The sequence below is a fragment of the Protopterus annectens genome, chromosome 4.part0 (assembly GCF_019279795.1).
Source record: "Protopterus annectens isolate FY-2018-M chromosome 4.part0, PAN1.0, whole genome shotgun sequence".
In the NCBI taxonomy this organism is placed as follows: Eukaryota; Metazoa; Chordata; order Ceratodontiformes; family Protopteridae; genus Protopterus; species Protopterus annectens.
The window spans coordinates 1853845491-1853871094 of NC_056733.1; the positions used below are offsets into that span (position 1 = coordinate 1853845491).

General features: G+C 36.6%; 1 protein-coding gene across 2 annotated transcripts in view; it reads left to right on the plus strand.

Annotated features, from left to right (window-relative positions):
- ATP10B (ATPase phospholipid transporting 10B (putative)) overlaps positions 1–25604 on the plus strand; it is a 2370254-nt gene that overhangs the window by 2102485 nt on the left and 242165 nt on the right. For both annotated transcript variants that reach the window (XM_044069530.1, XM_044069528.1), the window contains one exon: positions 9007–9191. In XM_044069530.1, the coding sequence (XP_043925465.1) occupies positions 9007–9191 (185 nt within the window). The remainder of the gene's footprint in view (positions 1–9006; positions 9192–25604) is intronic.

A 25604-nucleotide genomic window follows, 5' to 3' on the forward strand; every position in this document is an offset into this window, starting at 1 on the left:
TCTATTAATGGGGACCCACCAACTCAACAAGATAAACAATATATATTGGAATCTGCTTATAGAACTACATCTTCCATTGTCTGGAGACTTTATACATGGAAATTTTTACATAGATCTTTTTATACACCTTTGATGATGAATAAAATAAATAATAAAGATAATCTATGTAAGAGATGTAATGTAGAAATTAATGCTGACTGGGCTCATATGTTTTATGACTGTATGAAGTTGAAAGAATACTGGAAGTCAATTAATGAATTTTTGCAGGCTCTTTTTACAGATAATTTCATTATTTCTAAGTCTCTTATATTATTCAACACACCTGTACCTCAATGTGTTAAAAAGATTAAGCTTCCCTTGTTATGGTCTATCCTAGCAGGAAAATAATAACTAGAAATTGGATTTCAGATACACCTCCTTCGTTCAATGAATTTAAAAATGTTATGAATATAATGTGCCATATGGAAATAAGCACAATTAGAATGAGAACAACTAGAAAAACATCATATTATATTGTATGGGATAATTTACAAAATTTGTTAAAAAAATTCTAATTTCAATAGCACGGTATGTTAGTTTAATTAATTGATCTGATTGTAGTGGATGTCTTTGTAAATACTTTAGTTGTTTTGTTGAATATTATAATAATACCTATTTTTAATTACTTGTATAAAATTGTTATGATATTTCTCTTATATGTTAAAACAATAAACCTGTTTTGAAAAAAAATAAATAAAAGCCTACCTTCAACTATTATAATGTTGTGACTAAAAATATAAAGACACAAAATTTTCTAAAATATAAAAATAGAATTTATCTAAGACATAAATATACCACTTGCTATTAACAATGCATATCCTAATCACATGCTAGTGGCATTCTTGATTATATATTAAGTTAAAAAAGTTGTTCACTGTAATAACCATGTTGGGTTTGACAGATTTTTTGCTTTAGAATTGTAATCTTTATCTTGCATGTTTGCATAAGGTCTAACTTAGATTGTTCTATCATGTCTTCTAGGATATGCATTGTTAATAGCAAGTGGTCAGCGCAAATATGTGTCTTATATTTTCTTTTACTATGTAATGCTCATACATGTATTGCTAGGTAGCCACATATGTTTTAATCAGAAATTCTGTCTTGGGAAGCTTTTTGCTTTATTTATATTGCTTATTTGTATGTGTTACTACTCTTAAGCTGGCACCGCAGTAATATCCTATTATGTATTTTTATATTTTTATATTGTATTTTATATATTTATATACATATTTATTTATTAATATATATATATAAATATATATATATATATATATATATATATATATATATATATATATATATGTGTGTGTGTGGGTCTCCTGCTCTACATCGAAAATACACTTCTTCAAAATAGAGCAGTAGACCCTACAGTTCAGCGAAAGTCCACCTAAACGAAAGTGCACTTTCTCTAAAGTCTAGTTCACTGGGCTACCCAAAAAAAAAAAACACTAAAACATGTTTTTGCAGGGGGGCAAGTCCCCTTGCATCCCCCATGTGGGGGGTTGTGCCCTCCCCACACCCCTTGCTTAAATATACCAACTACAAGATCGCACTACAGTGGGGAAAAGGGAATATTCCCATTCCGCACTGTAGTGTGACTGCCGAAGTCAATGTTTGAAGTTTCACTACTTCGAACAAGCGAACTCCATGAGGTGGTCTTCAAAGTAGTGAAACTTCAAACATATTGACAGATCCCATATATATATATATATATATATATTTTTTTTATATATGATAGACATGGTCCATGGCAACTACATCTTGAATGGTGTGAGCTGTACTGGCAACTCAAGTTAAATTCTAGCAATTGGCCTGATTTAAATGGTCAGCTCTCTATTAACTGCCTGTTGAGGTTAAAAGCAAAGTTAACAAGGTGGATAATTTGGTCAGTTTTATTTTCTGGTATAGAATGCTGCTATGATATTAAATACATGGTTACAAAACATTTTTTGAAAGAACAATTACATAATAGATACATACAGTATATATTTGCTATATTTTTACATGTTTTATATTTATTTTCATATACATATTCATACATATTTTTCATACTTTTTTTAAATAATGTTTCATACTATTTATTCAAGTCACAGATTGCATTCATTTTATTTAATTTAAAAAATATATTTTTTGCACTTTAAAAGTTGAAGAGTTGTTACATTTGGTTTGATTTGTTAGTATATGTGCCTTATTTTTTAAGACTTCTTAGTGTGTATATTTTTAACTTGGAAGTCTTTTAACTTGTAAGTTTCTTTTTAAAAGAACTACCTGGCTTTGGAAACTATGCTGGGGACTTGGCTAACACATGACTGTGTTTAGCAGTTCTGATTGGTTTAGAATAGTATAAAGGGATGTGGAAATTCTTCCATGATTATCTGATGAAGTTTCAAACACTGAGATAAAAGTGCTTATGTCTATGTTTTCATTTGTTTAATTTATATTAGTTTTCTTAATAAGTTAAACCTTGTCTAGAGGAGTTTGCAGTATGGTAAGTCCACTGTGTTTTTATACTATAAAATGGGAATTATTAGAACTGTTTTGTTAGAGTTGGATGTGTTTTACTTTTTTAGTTTTATTTATTTATTTATTTATACATGCATACATGCTTAAAAACAGGGCATCATAGGTAAATCATGATGATTGAGGCATATGGTTTCAGCACTGCTGATTATATTAATTAAGATGAAGCATGTCTCTGGCATAGACTTATTAGTTTACCAGGTCTGTTGTCATCTTTCTATGAGCCCCGAGTCCTTCTCCTCTGCTGATTGACATAGTTAACCATCATATTCCCTAATGATATCTTTCCACAGTGTGCCACTTGTTGCACAGTAATGTTTCAGAGAAGTCTACCGTGAGTCTTGTCATATAACATTTATCTGAAGCCTCTCTTGCCTCCACATCAGTAATTTACTTTATAGGCCATTGGTGTTAAAAGCAACACAACATACACCAATCCCTCTCACTCTTCCACATCTGTGAATAACATGAGTGACTTTTCTCATAAATTACCAAGTGTAAGATTTGCTACTGATCTCTCTGTAATTTGTACTGTCATGTCCTGCTTACCAAAGATCGTTGATCCTTTTATTAGCAAGCCCTCTTCCTCTCACCTTGTCTTCCTTCTTATTGACCTCTCCTTGGTGGTTCTGTTGCCTGCTTTCTTTCTTCATCTTATTCTGCATCATCCTACTTAATTGTACTCCTCTGGCAACCTCTACTGTTTTCTTTCTGTACTCTACCTTTGTCCCACTGACATTTCTTACTCACCTTGTCTCATTGCCTTCTGTTGCCTTCTCTTGTCCAGCTCCTTTCTGGCCCTTCTTGTCTTACTAGCCAGTCCACTACTATTTCTAGCTCACTTATTCTTCCAAAATGTTCCTGTTGTTTTGCATACACTCATTCTCTGCTACCTAAAAACTCCATGTGTCAAACATGTTAGCATCTCAGTTAACTCTGCCCTGTTACTATCATTTAATTTGTACTGTTTCTGTCATCCACTCCCATATTTAACAGCCAGCTTAGTGCTCCTCTTAAAGCTCTGATCTGAAAGAATTGTCCAAATTTAAAAAAATAAAAAGAAATTCGTACATAAACCTTAGCTAATGATCAGGACTATCTTGGCATTAGATGCAACTGCTATCAGTGGGGAAAACTCATTAGCTCAAATTATAGATCTCACTATAGAAACAAACTTAATGCCGTGGAACAGATAAGTGTAATGCCACTGAAGGGCTCATGATGAAAGTTCACAATGCATCATCAGGAAAAGTTACGAAAGTGGTATTGGATCGTAAAGATTTTCTGCAGATAATTAATGCTGTTTTTTTGAGAACATACTCTGCGAACTTTTTTGAGCTTTCTCTCTAAAAAAGTGGACTCAGGTTGCAAGAACCTGTACTTCCCAGACAGTTCTTGTCAATATTTACAATGTGTGATTATTTCAATGTGTACACTCATAGATTAATAGATTTTCATAAGTGTGCTCTATGATAACAGCCACTGGGGCCTTTTAAAGTCTAACCATGCATCCCAAATCTCTGGCAAGTTCTGGTACCCTTGGTAAATGTTAGCAGGGATTGGGGAGATGAAACATTTACAAACAGAGGCCTGGAAGATTAATCATTTCCAGGCTGTCTGTGTCCATTACTGACATAGTTGCTAAACCAGAGATGATTTTCCTGTCACCCATCCAGTTGTCCATTTATATTTGGTTAGGGAAGAGCTCTGCTTCTTCGTAGCCTGTCCCAGAGAAGATGTAGTCTCACACACCTGTCTCTCCAGCAGGTAATATTTATATCACAGCCAATGTTTAAATCTTTAATCTGGGTAACTCTGATGCTGTTCATCATGCATGTCATTAGTGTCAGCCATTTCAGAACTGGGTCAATCAGAGTGGGCTCTGATGACTCCTTTTATGCCAGCCATAGATCTCCCCTCATTATCCTGTAGGAGCAGAATACACAGATAGGGCTTTCAAGTGGTCTGAATAGGACATGTCATTTACTCCACGTATTCTTTCAGTGAGGAACCCCTGTGGACATTCAAATTGTTGTCTGTGCTTGATTAGATTCATACCAAAGCAGGCATAGTGCTCAATGACAGGTCTAATAAATGCTGAATATAGTGGAATAATAACCTCCTTTGGCCCAAATGCCATACCTAGATGCCATAGACATCAATTCTAAGTGTTGTCCACATTCAGGAAGTTTGTCTACCATCTCAAATATGGTGGAGTACTGTGCCTTATATTTCCCACAAGTCCCCTGGCTCAACTTTCTTTCCTTCGTTCCTTCTTTTTCTGATTCTACTAATTCTTTGTTTGTGTAATTGTGTATATTTAATTAGCACCTAACTAGACCTTTTTATCTCACGCATTTTTGCTTGTCCATATTTTGGATACTGTGAGCTGCTCTGATAATTGACGACTTACACCCAACAAAGAATGCCCTTCTCTCTTTGGACCTCTAGTGTCAGGTTTCCCACAAGACCTAGGATATTCTGGTGGATCCAAACAGGCATAAATGTTTCTGGTTCAACCAGCCAACCAACACCCTGGGCCAGTATTGAAAACCAGCCCCCCCCCCCATTCTTCAAGTGAAGATCAAAAGCAAAAAAAAAAACACTTCAGTGTAATAAGACATTCTATACATTTTTGATCTATGAATGTTCCTTGTACTGGCACACCAACTAGGAGGCCAGATGCATGACACCCTACTCCCTCCAGCCCCAGCTATTCAGGTCCCAATTTTGGGCTTGCCCTCAATTCTCCCTCAACATAATTTCCTTTAAACTGTAACAAACTGTTTGCTGTAAATGTAGCAAATAGTTGCTACAGTTTGTATCCCATCTGCACAGAGCACTATAGCACTCAGGTTTTAGTAAAAACAATTTTTTTTTATTTTAACATTTTAGACCACACACAGGGTGCTATTGTGTTCAGATTTGACTGCAAATGCAATAGCAGCTTTTAAAAGTCAGTTTTGCATTAATGAAAGATCAGAATGAGCTAGATACCCCCCAATACTTTCTACCTGGAGCTGTTGCCCATGTCACCCCACCCTAGCTATGCTACTGCATCCAGGAATAGAGGCCCCTTACATACCTCTCAGCCTCTTAGTGCAAGAAAGCTAGACAAATAATGGGGGCACAAAGGCGAAAAAACAGGGACAGATTTCAAATATTGCATTTATAAACTTAGATGCAAAATTTGTTTTAGTCTGCATTTTCTGAAGGATATGAAGCCTGAAACTCAAATGTCTGACATCATTTAATGACGTCGATGCTCAACAAAATTTGTAGATGTCATGAGGAACAGAACAAAAATATAAGACAAAAAACTGGACAGTCTGTGAAAATCAGGACAGTTGATAAGTATGCCCCGTGATGAGAGGTGGCCCATTGAAAGATAGTTTGACTTTCTATATTGCGGTACCCTTTACAACAATCTACAAGTTGTTTTCCAATATATTTATCCTACTTCCCTTCTCTCCTGACTGTTAGTTACATGCCCACTAAACCAGTGACTAGAATTCCAGACTGTTGCTGTATGCATGCTTCCATACATCACCTCAGTTGCAATGCAAATTGTTGCTTTGTTGTCCTTGCCCTTGAACACCTGTATTCATTCTAGGTGCAGTCTTTTAAACATCTGCTACAAACGCCCAGTAAATTTCATACAGCTGACTCTATTGTAAGTGACATACCAAAATTTGTGAAACTGAACTCTTCAAAAAAATGAGATTCAAATTAGAAAGTGCAAACTGCAAAACTCACTGTTACATATTTAAAGCTTTTTTCTACCTCCCTGCATGCCCCAATATGAAGACTGTACTTTCCAAGCTCCTTTACCTTATGCATACTAAGTCTTAAGATCACTTTATCTTGGACTAACTGGGGATATTCTGAGTAACTGAAATTTTGGACTTAGCGTGTATGTATGTATGTATTTCCTCCTGTTTCATTTTTAATCTTTGATATTCTGAGACCCACACTATGGACTTCAGAATATCAGTAGGATACCAGCTTCCCTCCATCCAAGAAGGGTGAGATGACAATGCCCACTTACTTCTCTCATCTGTCACTGGCTCTCCCAGCAAAAGAGTTACTGTGTAATGACAATCATCTAGATTATGGACAGGGCTTTATCCCTCTACTATATGGTGTTGAATTTTTCTACCAGAAGTTTTATGCCTAACCAGCTAAGGTCGACTGGCACCCCATTTCCAGTTTTGCTCTTGCTGGGAAGCTGTTCTGTTTTATGTCTTGAAGACAATTTTTTCTTCTGGAAGGACTCTTGCCTTTCCCACAGCATCTTCCATAAGTTTATCAGCCACTGTGATATGTCTGACTATCCTGTAGTTCCATGGAGTAGTCATTCTTCCATTCTTGACAGTGGTATAATCAAAGCTGTTTTCCGTCATTAGGCTCCTCTCCCTGCCTGGAGACCTGTTGAAGCTTTCTCTCAGGAATTTTGCAAGGATCCCTGCCAAATTCCTAAGAATTCTGACAGGGACTGTGTCCAGTTCCTGGACTGTATCTTTTGGTCACCATTCCATTTCTGTGGCTCTGTCTAACTTCCTCACATTTACCCACATACTTTTATCAAGTGAAGCAATCCAACTTTCTTATTATATGTGAATACTGAAATGAAAAGGTCTTTCAATACTTTATCGAATTTCCATTCTGCCTTACCTCTCTTGAAGAAAAAATTGTGAGGTGAATTTTTCATCACACCCATGAACCATCAGTTCTGTTTTAGTGAACTGGAGTTCATTGACATTTTTTTTCATGGGAGCAAGACATGCCCTATACTGCTCCACCCCCTAAACTAGTAATAGGTTATAAGTTACCACTCATACAACCTGCAATGTGAGAGACACCAACCATCAAAGCAGAGCCCAATAGATCTAACAAACAAGTTCTAATGTACCAGTACCCCTGTAGGATCCATGTTATCGCTTGTTTATTAGAACCAGTCATGGAAAGGAATAGTAATAGACTCAATCCCTCTCCAATTGTACATTTATCCTGATATATATGTTGTCCTTTCTAGCCTTTTTTTCCCCATCAACACACTCCTTAAATCCAGGATAAAAGACCTTAGTGCTTGCTTCCTGGTTTCACAGAGGAGATTTTTTGTTGTATTTATTCAGTGAGTCATGGAGTGATAGACATGTAACTCAACAAATTAGTACATATCCAGCTAGTATAATTAGCTCCAAAGGTGAAAAATATTGATTAAGTAAAAAAATATAGTCAGATGCTCTTACACTTCTTAGTTTGGCAGCCTCAGTTATATATCCTAGAAATGTTATTTCTGATATATTTCACTTTGACTACTTACATTTTAATTTTTGAACTGAGCTGTGAAAGGAGCTCTGATCTTTCAGAGGGACTGGGTTTTTCTTAGAGTCAGTCTACATTTTTTATCAAGAGTTGCTGCTTAAGTGTCCCCTTTCATAATCAGCTTATTTACCTCCCTGTTTTATTTTGTGATACTGAGAAGAGGGGCAAACGACCTACACTATACCATGGATGTCCACCATAGGTTTGAATTTTAACTTAATAGGAAGCACTCACAATGATAGACAAGACAGTAGATGATCTCTTTTGCTCTGGATAGTAACATATCCTCAGCTGAAAGACTGCATTTTGCTTTCTTATCAGAAAACCTACAAGGCCATGACTAATGGTGTTAAGAGCAGCCTGTTAGAACAGTGATTATTTCTAGAGTGTCATTAGAAATGTACATGTAGATGTCTCCAGTGTCTTCAGAAATGCACATGTGGCAGTCTCCTTTGGGCACCCTTACTTTGTCCTGCAACCTGAATCTCCAAACTAGGAGCAGACCTTTTCTGAAAGGGCATTTTTTTGTCTGAATACTTTCTTTAGGATTGTCTGTGCCTTCCTCCTGCACAGTTTTACTACTTACTATTCTTCCAAGGTGTGTAGACAGCCATTTGTATTAATGCATCTTTTGCAGATGTGACCTGCTTTGAGGGAACCGATGTGGACCATACATGTAGGAGTACATATGAAGCTTGCTTTTATTAATGTAGGTCTTTGAAATGTTTGAAGAGCTGTAGAAGAGTCATGTCAAAGATATTTTGATATATACATACACAGACCTTCTTGAAGATCAGTGCCTATGGGGAGTGCTCAAGTATAATAAATTTCCGGGGTAACATGGCAATAGGAGGCATTAAATATGCAACCCAACTAAAATGTTTTTGACTGGCCATAGAGCTCTAACCTCAGAAAAGGTAGATTCCATGAACAAGTACTAACAGGTAAGGGCATCATCAGATGTGCTTATATATGCTTGAACAAATAGATACCACAAGCAAGATTCAGTTTCAAAATGTGCTGTACATTCATGATACCATGTCTTTAGGCTACAGTTAAAACAAAAAAAGAAGGTCACTATTTACAGGTAACCATTAAAGAGGTTTTACTTTCTTTTAGGTGCTACTGGTATTGAAGATCGTCTACAAGAAGGGGTCCCAGACACCATAGAATCCCTTCGGGAAGCTGGTATTCAGATCTGGGTCCTGACAGGTGATAAACAAGAAACTGCTGTAAATATTGCACATTCTTGTAAACTTCTGTCTCAGAATGACATTGTTTTTACAATCAACACTGAAAGCAAGGTATGTGGTAAATTAAAAAAAATGTTTTACGATAGCTTTAAGTGTCATGCCCACCACCAAATTGACTTTAATGATTTTCTTATGTTTAGCTACTCCATCCTTGCATAAAACTGTGTACAACATCTCTGTTCCATGTATATTACCTGTCATCATGGGTCATTTCTGGTATCCTATTTCTGATACACATGCCATTAATAATGGATGCACTCACATTACAGAAAATGGATATTTTAATTGGCAACAGTACTTTGATTGATGATATACATAAGTGTGATAAGGATAATCTTTATATTCCTAAATGACAGAACCATGATTCATGGAATATTAGAAGGGTACACTCCTCAATAGTACTCCACTGAAAATACAGTTGGACTCAATAGAGTAGATCAGTGTCAAGAGTTCTGTTTCACACTCCAGAATTTAGGATTCAGTCTGACCTCCACTAACTATATCAGGTTTGCATGTTTGTTCCCCCACATCTGTTTTTTTTTTCTTTTTTCCCCAAATACTCTATACTAAGCATGCTACTTGGCTGGCTACATATCTATACCTATATTTATATCTGTATCTATGTCCATGCGTTTGTGTGCCAAAAATGTTTTACCCTTTTTTCTTTGTTTTTTTTTTTTTTGTTTGTTTTTTTATCATCAGCTGGTGATTCACACACACACACACACATACACACACATATGGTTGCAGGACATGTCAAATATTCTTGCTGACATCTGTTTTAGCTGTTAGAAGTTATCAAAAGCATTCTTTCTTGAGTGCAGTAAGAAGCAAATCCCATAACAGAAACATTACCTCTTTCCAATGCGTTTTGCCTTCTTATCAAAGCTGTGCTTCTGTGGAGTTAGTATATATATAAATTCAGGGGTATGAGGGGGGTGCTGAACTTCTGAGTGTGTTCTCCTTTGGATGAGATGCTTAGTAACTATGAACCTGTTGTCAGTTTGCCAACCATTCCCAATTGCATATCATCAGCACACTTTTTTAATGTAACATAGGCAATTTATTCTTTAAGGGCAACAGGCACTGAATTTGTAGATGAAGCTTTGAAATGCAAAAACATTATTGTTAGTTAGATTTCTCTTTAATGTGGAATTATTCAGATGACTTTTACTTCTGCAGAGAATGTGCAGATTAATTACTGGTGGATTACAATAGCAGCAGTTTGAGTGGCCTTGTATGGTTGAAATATTCTGAAATGTGTAGTTTTATCATTACCGATTCATACATTTTATTTAACTGCTTACTGGAAAAATGTTCAAAATTATAAAGTTAAAACACACTCTAACAAACTGGTGCTATATTAAACAAGAAATATAATTTACAATCAGGAGGGCAAGTCAAAAAACACATGCATTTATGCATGGTTCTAAAAATCTGTGCAGTGTGCTCATGGTTTGAAAATAGCCCAAAGGTACACTTAATCCACCACTAGTCGGGTGCATTTTCAATGATTGTGGGTTTCATTGCAGTTTCAATGAATGTGGGTTTCAAGCATACCTCTCAACTGTACAGATTTCTACAGAATGCCCAGATTTTTGCCTCATATTTTTGGTCTGCTTTTCATAAAATTGTGGTTTTCTGGCAAATTACTGGAAAATCATTAAAGACTGAAATTAGAAAATAATGACAGGCATTCGAGTTTCAGACTTCATACCCTTCAGAAAATGTATGTTAATGCAAAACCTGTTATTCTAACAACTTTCTAAGTTTGCAAGAGCAATATTTAAAAAGTGTCCCTATTTTTGGGCCTCTGTCCGTCTTTTACTTATTGCTTTGTCCAGATTTCTTGCTTTAAGAGGTTGAGAAGTATGGTTTCAAGAGCAGAGAAGTTTATTGTTGCTCATGCTAAGTCTGTTTTTATTGTGAGACTGTATTGTTTTGTTCAGCAAATTGCTATCAGTGTTTGTGCCATACAATGTGCAAAAAGTTTTAAATTAAATCCAAATATTTGTAATTATTGTAGAAGTAAAGAAGAGAGGGAAAGAGAGGGAGAGAGAGAGAGAGAGAGAGAGAGAGAGAGACAGAGAGACAGAGAGAGAGAGAGAGAGAGAGAGAGAGAGAGAGAGACCGAGAGAGAGAGAGAGACAGAGAGAGAGAGAGAGAGAGGGAGAGAGAGGGAGAGAGAGAGACAGAGAGAGAGAGAGAGAGAGAGAGAGAGAGAGAGAATGGACACTGGCATGGCTGTGTGAGTGGGGGGGGGGGGGGGGATGATCCATTTCCTCACCTAGGGCACAGTTTGACCGTGATCCAGCTGTGGTAGCAAGTAGCAGTATTTGCAATGGTCAAGCTACAAGTGATCTGCCAAGTAATAACTTATTAAATTTTGAACATAAATAAATTAACAGATTAGCATTTCAGGGCATTCCTGTGCTTCATTTGCATCTTGCTTCATCATGAGGAATTTGCTTTGCTAATAGTGCAGAATGCAGTCCTTCCTAGGACAAGCTATTGGCTTACATTCCCCATCTGAATGTTTTCTAGTTCAAATAATATGTATGCTATCAGCATCAGGAAGTCATTTTCTGCTTATTTCTAATTTGTCATTCTACACCTTTTGCCTAAGTGTTCAAATTGTCTTTCTTTAGTGTGCTTATTAGCATGAATTTTGATAACCTATGTGGCTCACTTTGATACTTTTTCCCCAGTTTCATTGGTGTTCAGAGTGTATAGAAACACTAAATTGTGCAGTGTAGTACAAGTATCTCAATGTGGTATAGATTTGGATGGAAAAAAGTGTACAGGATATTTTCCAGCACCTATTGTCAAGACACCAACATGGGTACTGGAAAGGCAGAAGTATCACTACTGCCCTCAAGACAATAGCCGATAATATCATTGTTGCAGTGGAGAAAGGGAAAAGAACTGACAGGTACAGTCTACATTAAACACATTAAACTCACAAAAGCCTTTTCTACAGTTGACCATTGCAGTCATCACTACTGGTCCATGGATTATGCACTAAAGTCTGCCATTTCTTTAAAAACGTCCTTAGTTCAATCGTCTGGTGTCAAAATTGGCCAGTCTTCGATATCTTCCAAAGCCCAATATTCCAATAATACTTTATATGGATGATATGATAATTCACAGCTCCAGCCCATTTCGACAAGCAATGAAAGAGCAACTCCAAAAAGATTTCTATGCTATTATCAAAATCAACTTATTCCAAATTCTAAAATTAACGCAATTATCTTTAAAAACCTACCCAAAACTGTGCTTCATACCTAATGATTGGCAGATAATTGGCTACAGCCAACAACCTACAGATACTACCCCATCCATTAAGTAGCTTGGCCTCTGGCTTGATCTGTCAGTAAATCTCAAGCTCGACAATAAGAAAACAAGCGCTAAAATTCAGCCAACCTTATTCTGTGCATGGATGATCTCAAACATTATTTCTGCAGATGTCAGAAAAGCCATCTGGGAAGGAATTCTCATAGCACAGCTAGAATATGACCTTCCAGGCATTGCCACTGCATCTAAAAAGAATTTCTATTCCAGTAATATGTATTGAGTCATACTGTTTTTAGTCTGCTGTCTAAGTTGTATTGTATGTTGTGGCGCTTTTCTCCCTGGGTCTCCACTGAAAACGGGATCCCAGCCCAGTTGGACATTGCATGGTATACAAATGATACAAATGTAAAATAAATAATAAAATAATAAAAATAAATAAATAAAACATCAGCTAGCTTCTGACCAAATCTGCCACCTCATATAACTTGTGCTTAAAAAATAAAATACTACTTTCTTCTTGAAAAGGCTAACTGGCTATCAGTCCAGCAAAGAGCTTGTCTCATTCTTGACTCCCTACTCTTTAAGTTACTTACCCAAAACTCATTCTCCATCCTGGCCTGCAGGTTTACCTTATGAGAAAGGATCTATAACCCCATGTCACAGCCCCACCTTGCACCTGATCTCCAAACCCCCTCCATTAACAAGAAATGCAGCAGCCAAAGCATCTCAGTGGTACAACTGAAATCATGTGGAACCATTCCTTCTCATACAGCACTCAACCAACTTCCCAAACTTCTGAAACAAACTAAAGCAACATCTACCAGAAACTACTAAATGCCAATGTTTCAGGAACTTTGCTGTTACATTACTTCTCCCCAGGAGCAACTTGCCATACCTCACTCTCCCGTAATACTATCCTCAGCTGGATAGTTTGTACTCATGTTTCTTTATTTTTCATCCTCTCCCAAACTAACCTAAGATGAACCCATCATGCCTAGCCCCGTCAAGTCTCAATACCCTTATGTCCTACACTCACAATCATTAGGAGATTTTATTGATATAAAATATAGGTGAAAGTACAGCTACAGACCCTGATTTTCTTATGTATATACTAATCCCTTATGTATTTTTTCTTCCTGCAAATATGTTCACTGTATGCTTACATTACTTTTATTCATGCCTTACTTTTGTATTATCAGAGGATAAAAGAAGATTACTAGACTATTGAGGTTAGTGGGCTTTTTTATGCCTAGCCATGTTTCCCAAAGATATTAGCTAGGTTTTGGTCCCATGTGTATAACTCGGACATGAATGGTTGAGCATTCATTGTGTGAATTATTCCTGTAAACTAGCTTGATTAACACTATCTCCAGTTCTTAATTCTTGTTTGCACTTTGCTGTCAGCAAAGATTGAAATTGGTCTGGATGGATCAGCACCCTTGCCTGATCAACGGATTTACATACAAAAAAATACCCTAATATATGGTTCCTGTTGCATGCAGAATGTTATAAAGCATAATTAATTTAGGGAACCAAATATAAGGGTGGAAAGAAGGGAGAGTTGCTTCACTGCAGCTGTCCTCCTGTCTGAATTCTTTATACTTGTTAGACTATGACTATGCTAGATATATCAGTCATTTGGATCTGACAAGGCTTCTGTTATTTGAACAATTTTGCACTTCCTTCATGCTTTCATAGTGATATTTATTATGCCATTTTACCTCGTACAGGAATTTCACTTTCTAGATGTAAGCTTCAAATTCACTAGGACCTTAATGTTGATCAAATTTCCTCCATTTCAGACATGCTTCAACTTATCATCTTTTCTAGACAGGGACTACTCTCCTTCTGTGTTACCATGTTGTTATTAGATTTCTTCACATATCTGAGTAATCGATGAAGAGATCCCTGATTTAGTAGTTGTAGCATGTGCCGTACCCATCTCCAATACTTGTTTCACTCCACACCTATTTTTCCTTTTACTAGTGAAGAGGCAGACTGTGTAATGATGCTCAGTGTTGCTTTATTTCTAATGAAGTTTCTTGTATTGGCATTTATGAGACCATGTGGTACTTTCCCACCTGCTACAATATCTGGGATTGCACAGTCTGTCCTTGTGCCAAGCTACAGCAATTATAGCAGAAATGTAATTAGTCTTACAGCAGGACTTTTTTTTTTTTTTTATTGACTGATTTCTTCTGAGATGAACCGAGTGAACTTGGTGGGTGATGCCTCCCTCACCCTGACCTGAATTCTAACGTGGCAACATGCAGCATACACTTAATGTAATTAAAACAAACTTCATAAATTATGCATAGTCCTAGTTCTACTAGTCATTCTTTGCCCTTCACAAAACAAAGCTTAAACTAGCATCATTATTTTATTTTGTAGAACCACATTAATGATGAAAGAAAAGTTTTAAAGGGAACAAATAAGAGTTGATTGCAGATGCCACTCACTCTCAGGAAGCTCAAATTCCTAGTTATCTAAAGAGTTCTGTGAAAGAAGACCTTGCCAGTGTATATGCAAATTGAAACTGTAATCCTTTTAGGGGAACAAATCATGTCTTAATTACCAAATTTAGGACCCAAAAGGGATAACACAACTATGATTTAAGCATGCATGCTACATAGCAGAGAAAGATTAATGAATTATGCAAGAAACTGATGCATATTGTCAGCTCTGTTGGCATAGAGGGATAAAGCCAAGACTATGTCCAGGCAAACAAAGCTCAGTTACCAGCTCAAGTGCCTGTTGGAGCTCTCTGAGGTAGAAAGGACTAATTAGGATTCACCTGTGCTCCTTTCTTTTCAGAGTGTGTGTGTGTAAGAGTTGGATATGATGTGCTGGTAGGAGGTGGACTGTCTACTGTAGCCCTGACAGAGACAATAGATTAGAACAGATGACAAGCTGAGCATGTCGGTTGGTTTGAGAGGCATGTTGGCCGTAGAGCATGGGAAGACACCTTTTTAAGGACACACCTCATTGCATGTAGGTGCGTAGAAATGGTGACACTTATCATATACACAAGGAGTAAGGGCTAAATTTAACATAGCAAAGCCCATTCTGCATGAGCAGATATGGTGCCTCTCTGGCCATTTGTCTCCCACTGAACCAGATTTGTCAGTTATAAGGGGAGCTGATGACCATAGCTAACATTGCTCAGACACATTGGTAGGGTTAGTAGGAGGGTCTTCGGAGATGTTGAGCTTTTGGGGAGTACAGTTTCTAACTGATCATAGCAATAGATTAAAAAAAGGTGCACTCATGATGGAGCTTTCAGAATATATATCTGGAAAGGGAAAACGTAGAATTGAGAAGTATCCTACCATCTCCAAGAATGATGCCTAAATACAAGTTAAGAATTACGGACTTTAATTATTGGCTTAAATTATGGCATTCTTAGGAGATCCTATATATATATATATATATATATATATATATATATATATATATATATATATATATATATATATCAGTCTGCATTTTTTTCTACATGGCTTCTAAATGTATTGGCTAATAATTTCTCTTCCCCCTTAGTGACTTTTAAGGCAAGTTCAGTCTCCTCAAGTTACCCACATAGCTAACCACGATTAAAACCATATAAAGGTATCAATGTTGAATATTAGAATTCTAAACTAAAAGTTGTGCTGCTTACAGGCATTCCTGACCATTGTAAATAATGATGTATGTGTAATTACTGAAGCAGGGCTGTAGAACAGTGAAAGCACCTCCACAGTGCATGGTTTTAATGCTTACTACTCCATACCCATTATCAGATTGGACACTTTACATGATGGGGGTGTATATATTCACCAAGAAAACCATTTCACCTCCAGACTTGTAATGAAAGACAATAACATATATCCTCTACATTATTTTTATGGTTAACAAAACTGCTGCACACCCTCTATGATGCCATCAGATCTTGAGGCATATTTTAGCAAACCAATATTCTTCACTATCTTCTTAGGCGGCTTCAACTATCCCTCCATTTACTGGGGAATGTACACCACCACAGAGTAGTATGCAAACAGATTTATGGATTTCCTTAATGCTAATTCTTTGGAACAGCTAGTCTAAATCCAAAGACAGGTTCAAAAATATGAGACCTGGTCCTCACTAATATAGCCCTCTGTGCTCAGAGCCCACAATTACAAAATCAGTGGTCATGTCTGACTGTCATGCAGAAACATTTATTCTAGTTGTGAGACCTGTGTCTCTAGAAAATCCCTTCTTGTTCATAGACAACTTCAAGACAAATCTGTTTAACATATGATCTGATGAAATTCAAACACCCTCCTCACCTAAATGACCCGGTTTCACATATTACATTTTTTTCAGATAAATTCTTCACCCACCTCATAGCTAGCATTAAGGCCTCAGTCCCCATAAAACATAACTGTAGTGTCATGTTTAACATGAACTCCATTTGATGGAACCCCAATATCAACAAATTGTACAACTGCAATAAAAAGACACTTGTAGTCAGTAAAAGCAAACTAAACACTACATCAGCTAGAGAAGAGCTCAGAAATATTTCAGAAAAAAGCAATTTAGGATATCCATAAAGTCTTCTTCACCTATGTCAGCAACCTAAGATATAACAACCAGCAATGCTCAAAGTTAATACAAAATAACATTGAATACATAATCCCCAAAAACATTACAGGCAGACAATATAAGCTCTAACTTTACTCCCCTTCATGTCTCCCATATTACAGCATCTTAGCAAGCCTATACTACCTCTCACATCACCTCTAAGCATGTCCTGCGTGTACTGTTCATGGCTAAAAGCACTAGCTGCACAATCCTGACAATGTGCTTGTTTGTTGTCTTGTCAGCACCCCTTATTACATCTCTTCAGTCTTGGCCTGTCTGCTGCATTTGTGCCAGCAGTATGGAGAACGGCTGTAGTCATACCACTTCACACACACTACAAAGAGGGACATGCAACTGACACATGCAGGTACAGACCTCTTAATCTCACCAGCCTTATCTGTAATACAATGTAATGCATCATCATGGACTCATAAATAAGGACATAAACAGTCTTCATATCCCAGCCCCTAAGCAATTTGGGTTTGTTAAATGCAGTTCTTAATCTTATCTCTTAAACCTGATAGAACTGTTTAAACAGGATACTAAGGCATTAAATCAAACTGATCTACGTGGTACACCCAGACCTGGCCAAAGCCTTTAATGCCATCTCACGCTCAAGCATCATCGAAAGGCTAATCCAGTTAAATGTAAACCCCTATATTACTTGCTGGATAACAAACTGGAAAACCAACAGAACCCAGTCTGTCAGTGCTGCAGGAACATTCTCAATTAAACAGTAGTTACCAGCTGTGTCCCTCAGGGATTGGTCCTGGGAACACACCTCTTTGGTATATGATTCTCTTGACATTAAAGACAGCACATATCACCTGTGGATGACAAAGTTTGCTAATGACTGCAAACTTGGAGCTGTCATAAATTCTATATATGGCCTTAATATTCTCCTTCAGGGTCTAACTCATGCTGGACAGCGGTCCTTGATCCAGGGCCTCAAACTAAATGCCAAAAATGCAGCACTGTGTCCTTTGGAAACAGAAACCTGAGAATTCCTGTTCCTATCACATAGGCAAAACACCTCTAAAAATCAACTTGGTCATTAGGGACTTGACCACCTTCATTGACAAAGAACTATCCTTTGACTACCATGTGACCATTGTTGTTAAGACCAATAATAGAATACAGTGCCCACTTTGCTATGTATTTGGCTAGACATATGACCCAACTTGAGAGATTGTGGTATTTCTTTATCAAAAAGGTTAATGGTACTGTGACCACTCAAAGCTCTCTCACTGTTTTCCATTTCCTAATGAGTATTGAGAAGAGATCTCTTGCCAACAGTACCTCAAAAGATTCAGTGCTATGTACTCTTACATATTCAAAAAACTAACACTACCCTAAACACCAGTTCAAAAGACCTGAATTACCATTGAAACATAAATGGGGCCTAAATTGCCATTGAAACATAAATGTGAGATGTTGGTAGGATAGATATCAAATATCTCTGTTATGGAATAGAGTCCCCTTAAAGGGTAAAGCAAGGTAGCTACATGATCCTTTTTAACTGTAATGTGGATGATTGAATGGCAGTTTAAGTACATACCCCAGTCTGTCCCATCTATCCCTTTAAGAAAGAGGAACATAACTAAGTCAAGATCTGGTATTAATTAATGTCTTGGTCAGTTGGTGGGATTGTTGACTATGCTACAAATTGTCCAGCGGATCAACAGCCTAGTATAGACCTAGGATGCTGTATGTCAAGCCAAAAGCTCAAAATGCTAACATTATATTCTGCAACCTGCTTCTGAATATCATTAAAGCAGCAATGGAGAGTTTCTTGCTACATACGTTGACAGTGTGTGTATTACAATTAACTTCACAGCTTGAACTTGTTTAAGCCATGCCTGCATTCTGCAGTGTTACAAATTCTGTACTAAATTACTAAAGAAAAATTGAATAAGGAATTTCAGAAGAAATGTCCATCAGTGTCAAAGCTTAAGCAAGCAAACAATTCCTGGCTCTGCTAAGGCAATATGCTGTTATCAGTAGCTTTAGAATAGCTGCAAAGTTAGCATTAGATTGTTTGGTATGTTCAGTCACTACTTAAAGTTAGCATTAGAATGTTTGGTATGTCCGATCGCTACTTAAATTTAGCATTAGAATGTTTGATATGTTTGATCACTACTTAAATTTAGCATTAGATTGTTTGGCATGTTTGGTCACTACTTAAAGTTAGCATTAGAATGTTTGGTATGTCCGATCACTACTTACTGTCCAAGTGGCATTTCTCTTGCTGGAGTGAGTGAGGGAGAGCTGCAGTTTACCTTACACAAACTGTACATAATTTTCAGGTTCTACATCCACTTTGTTCAGGTGCAGACCAAACTGCAACTTCAGATATGGTATCTGTACAGATGAATATTATTACTTACTTACTCATTAACTGTAAAGCGAACGGAAACCAATAAAAACAAGAAGCGGATATAAACAAGAAATATTTTACTTAGCGCTTTCGGTAAAACTGTGCTTCACCTTCCTCAGATAATTAACAATACAATCAAACCAACATAAATAGTCTTATTTACTAATTAACAAATAAATAATCTTGTTCATACCCCATTAGCAATAAAAGAACCAACATACAAATAAACTGTATTGGAAAACTAAATACATTGAAATCTAACAGCATTAACCAATAAACAACACATTCAGTTTTCAGTACTTTTAAAAATAAGTAAAAGACTTAAAACAAACTTTCGTTTTTTACAAATAAATTACTAAACACAAAGAGTCAGTAGTAACTAGACTATTGCTTTGACTTAACATAATTTACTAATTGGAAAAAAAATCATTATTATTATCTTCTCAAAGCCAACAGTTTAAGTATACATTTAATCGATATTTGTTCATTTAAACCTGGGAACACATGAGCAATAGTCCTAAGCTGCCACATTAATTCATCTACTTCTAAAAGCAGCTGCCATGGGCCACTTTAATGCGGAGGTCTACTGTGTAAAACTGTGAATCTAAAACTGTGGGTCGGATATTCACCAATATGCCTTGCAAGGGCATTGTTAAGGTCTTTTTTTACCGAAAGCGCTAAGTAAAATATTTCTTGTTTATATCCGCTTCTTGTTTTTATTGGTTTCCGTTCGCTTTACAGTTTAAAAGGTTTTTTGTCGTTTTGCTGTTTTGTTACTTACTTACTCACTCATTTTTTAACAAATTAACAAACAAAAACAGTAATATAATCCCTTGAGAATTTTGTGTTTTTCAAGACTGCTTCCATACCTCTCACCTCTACAGATTTCTGCAGAATGTCCAGATTTTTGCCTTATATGTTTGGTACATTTTTCATAAAATTGTGGCTGTCTGGCAAATTAGTAACAAATCATTAAAGATTAAAGATAGAAAAATAATGACAGGCATTTGAGGTTTAGACTTCATGCCCTTCAGAAAGTTCATGCTAATACAAAAACTGTTATTCTATCAACTTTCTAAGTTTGTAAGATCAATATTTAAAAATTGTTGCTATTTGTACCACTTTTTTATGGCTTTGTCCCGATTCCTTACTTTAAGAGGTTGAGAGGTATGACTGCTTTTGAGAAAATGTAATGAAATATCTGTACACGAAAGAAAGAATACATTCTATTTACAAATGGACAGCATTGTGTTTTCTCAAATGTATAAGCACTTAATAAGCAAAATAAATAAATAAATAAAGGTATGATATACATCTTCCCAAGTTGCTTATATGGCCAGGGAGATAATTACAGGATAGTTCTTATGTGTTTATATTTAATTATCTCAAACAAATATGTAGAAATTGCTGTTTCTTAACAGCTTTATACATTATACTAAAGTTGCTATTAAAGTACTATAATATATCATTTTAGGTGGCTTCCATTTAGAAAAACATTAGTGATGTTAGACTTGTTAGGAATCTGATTCAGAATTTTTGTAGCTTATAAAATAGTTTCCCCTTTATAGGCTCTTAATCCCTGAAGGAGTGTACTGAAGTACTGTGGACAACTTCTGGTCTTGGATCTGTTACTAGGATGGGTACAAAATGGGATTTTTACAGAAAAATAAAGTCTTGGATCTGTTACTAGGATGGGTACAAAATGGGATTTTTACAGAAAAATAAAGTCCTACACATGGCTGTCTCCTATCTTTGTATCTATTCCTTTTTGGCTATGGAAAACTTGAATTGGTATTCATTCACCTTTAGTGTAGTACTGCACATATGTCCCCTTTGGAGTGTGCATTGAATGTAAATCCTTCTCTGGATGTGAATCTTGTCATCTGTCCATAACTTGTCCATAGCTCTGGTCATACTTCCATATTTGGGTATTGCTGTGGTCACCAGTTTTCTCTGAGAAAATTCAGATGTCCTTTAGTTGAAATCATATATTTTCAGTTAGAATCTGGTCTGATTACCATTTCCCTGTCTTAACTGCCACATCAGCTGTATAAATTATAGAAAAAGGCGCTATAGCCTGTCTTCCATTTGTTAGTCCTGTAGTCATGTAAAAAAAAAAAAAAACAAGTTGATTGACCTCTTAGTGATATGCTCAAATCATTTGTTTCCTGCTGTTCTTTAAACATAAGGTGCAATAATGCCCTTCTTGATTTCTAGTTCTCATTCATAAGCAGCATTACTAACATTACAACACATCCTCCATTTTGTGTACTTTGTCCTAGTTGCTACAACTACCACTACTCTTTTATGGCCTAACCCCTCTTTCAACAGCTAATGTGATAGTCTTTTATGTCTTCTCCTGTTGGTGTACTAATTTATTTCGATGGCTAAACAAGGCTGACACATGGGAGACTGCTTGACAGACCAAAGTCTGTTCCTAGTCTGTAGTGCTGCATGCTATAGATCACTCTGTCTCATTTTCTCTCACTCTGTCCAGTGGGTGTTGTCACAGCAGAAGAAAGTGAGTTGACATCAGTTATCCATAGATTCATAGACTGTTACTGGTCAAATGACCAGGAATCTTTCTAAGCCTGGCCAAGTTTTCCTGAAAGAATAATGATGTCCTGTATCCAAACTGGACATTGAGGGTCAGGCATTTATAAGCTTTTTCTGCCCATAAGGGACATGAGTGCCAGGCCTGGTGTAAATTTCCTATTCCCCATCCACTGGTTTGGATTGTGCTGGGTAATGGATGAACTCAGTATCACATGGATGGGAAGCCTGTTCCATAGGAGGGGCAGTCTCTGGGACACATATCTATCTCTCCAGCATGTTCTATTTTAGTCACAGACAACATTCAGATCCCTAGACATTGTATTGCTGGCACTCTTGCTCCCACTTTGCCTGCAGTTCTTCTGATAATCAATTTCAAGTTGTCTGATTTGTAGTCTGTCCTTCATCCATCTAAAACATAGAATCAGGTGTTGCGAACACTGCGTTTGTATTACCAGAGTGAGCATATTTGAATAACAGTGATTTGTGATTGGGGGGACATAACTTTGTATTTAATGAGTGGTTAGCTTAACCTTTCTGCATTCACAATAAGAAGATGATAACTTGATGTAAAGTGTTTTATGCCATTTAACTTTTCAAATGGATTTAAACTCCTCCAGATTAAGTTAAGCCACTGTCAGCCTCTTCTGGCAGACCATTCCTTGTGGGCATTACTTATAGCATTGCAACTGTTTTCTCTAATTGAAGATTCTGGCCAAATGGCCAAATCTATGACTATTTAGCTGTTTAGAGTTTGCATCTACCACAGTTAAACATGCTGAGTGCATAAATGACCCTGCAGAATTAACATGGATACTTTATCCGGGCACTAACAGGCATTCTCTCTGTTAGAAAATACTTGTAGTGTTTCATTTTGGGCAATTTTTGACATGCACCCAGTACAACTGTTTTTGCCCAGTCTTTAGTTCAGCTTGCTTTTTCCCAGCTACACTTCAAAGCTATGAGACAGGGACTTTTTTGACAGTCTTCAGATGTTCCTTATGTGCGATAGCACTCTGACTCATAACAAAGGAGAGATTCCAAGCATAGATCCACACACTAGAGTTTATTACTGTGTATATAATTTCCTCCAAGCTGCACAAATTCATTCTTTTTGTGATCTTTTTTATGATGTCTTACCTTACAAGAGTCATTTCTGGTTTCTCTTTGGGTGATTTTGCTTGTCACTCTTATCTGCTTATTTATTGTTATATAAAATATGTCCAGTAGATCAATAAGCTTTTGCATCCTTTAATGTGACAGCTATGACAGCCAGTTAGTGTTCTCCTACTGTCTATTCTCCCTAAATTCGGTGCCACAAGACTGTAACATATGCTTCTAGCAAAAGAAAAAAAAAAGTGGCCTGACCATCCCACAACCATTATAAATGCCTTTCTATTGTGGCTTGTGATCCATGACCAGTTTGAATCTCATACCATATAAATATTAATTAAATTACTTTGTTCCTCAGACTAGGCTAAGTGGATCAGTTTTATTTTGTACTTAATTGCATGTACCTGTTTAGTGCCCTTGAGAGAAACTCGATGAGCCTTTCCATTCCATCCAAAGTTATGCCATACCGCAGCATTTATTATATTAGGAGTACACAGCATTGTTATAGGAGACAATGATCAAAGTGTGTTATCACTTTATTCATGTTAACATTTCCTTGATTACTGAGAAAATTGTTCTTTCATCTCCACTAACTTTCTTGAAAACTCATCTTCTATGAATACACTCAAATGTAGACACACAGAGAGATTTGGTAGAAAGTTATGGTAGCATTTCATGAGTCCTGTTTATGACTGCATTAGTAACATATTTTGAGGCAAGAGTACCTTCTTGACAACATCTATCTTATGTTGCTATTTGTTCAGCCCATCTTTATGAAGCACATGTCCACAGTTAGTAACCTCATTTTTGAAAAAAAAAACGACAGCTGTCATCGTTAAGTTGAATTGCATAGTGTTTTCTCCTTTTCCAGGACTATTTGTAAATTGCTTGAATGAGGTTTAGTACTTCTAGCTATCTATGTAATACTTAATTCACTAATCTTCTCTCTCTCTTATGGCTGGTGTTACATCAAAACAAGTCTTTCTGTGTGTTTTAGTTGCTAAAAGCTGTCCGAAAGCTTCATCTGTCTCCATTTGCAAATACACTTATGCTAGATCAAGTTTTGCAATGTATTCCCCCACTCCACTCACCCTTGTTAAACAGAAACATGACTTTAATAAGTGTAATTCATTGGTCATACAGTAATCACATGACCACCTTTCATACTAGTTCCAGTATGAGGTTTCATCCCATCTGTGGTGACTTTTCGTTTTATTTACTTTCTTCATTCCTTTCTTTTCCTGAAAATGTACCCCTACACTTGGAGCTAGCCTGATGGCAGCTAATCTAAGGTGTATATTTTAGTATCTAATGCATATTTGCCAGGGGAGAGATCCACCCGTAACTTTACTGCAGCTTGAGCATTACAGAAAAGGTGCATCTTGCTGGATTTATCCTAACTTGTTTACTTGTCCTGCACATGCACGGCAACATCAAGCTAAACTACGATTAGGATAGATACGATGTTGTGTAAAATGAAGTCAATGTAGATTTAACAGCATGAATTATAGGAAGAAATCATGGGCAGGTCAATGGCCTAAAGGAATACAGCACCAAAGAATAAATTATAGGAAGGTCAGATTATTTCTTTACAATAATTAAAATAATTAGGGTACACTATGTCTCAGTGACAAAGCACCTATTATTATTCTCCCTGACATTGATAAAGTATGAATGAAAAGTAAGTTATACAGTTTTTTTGCTCCTATAGTCCACAAAGGTTATAGCCTTTCTTTAGGAAAGCACATTTTATGTGCAGCTTGTTTCTATCTTGTGTAAAACCATTTTATTTTACTTGCCAACTATATGTAACATAGCAATAGGCCTATTGTGTTCTCCAAGGTACATTATTGTTTATGCCATACAGTCAGGTGTTTCTAAGGTGTATACAGTTATGGCACAGATGGAGTGTGTTAATGTATGATATACCAAAGTAAATGAAAAATGAAGGCTGCCCTACTGTGTATTGGTATTTTCTTGAATGATGCCCAGAACACTGGTATTAAAAGGTGGTTGGCTTCCTGTAATTTCCATTAGACTTGGAGAAGAACAAGAAGGCAAGTGTAGTTTTTAACACTCTTTTTTATTTAAGTTTGTCTGATCTCAGATTTCTTATATATTAATGGTTTCAGTACCAATGTGTGGCTATATGAAGAGAGACATGACCAAGCTCACTGAATATGTGTCCAAGGCAGGTATGTTCCTATCCTTAAGCTGCAGTCTACCTTCACCCAGCATGATTCCTCAATTTAAACATAAAATGATTGACTTTAACAATTGGCTTAGTTTCTGATGTCATTCCAAGGGGATCCAGTACCCGACAGCCTGGGAAGACATGATTAACAGACCACAATGCTTTGCCAGAGATGGCCTGCATCTGCCTCTCTCTTTCTTAGGCTTCAGACTTCTGGCAAAGGCCCTTGCCTCCACCATAGTGTCTTTTTAGGAAATGCCATAAGGTCAAAACTGCCAACATGAAAATTACATCAAAATGCAAATTAAATGTAATGCTGCTAAACACTAGG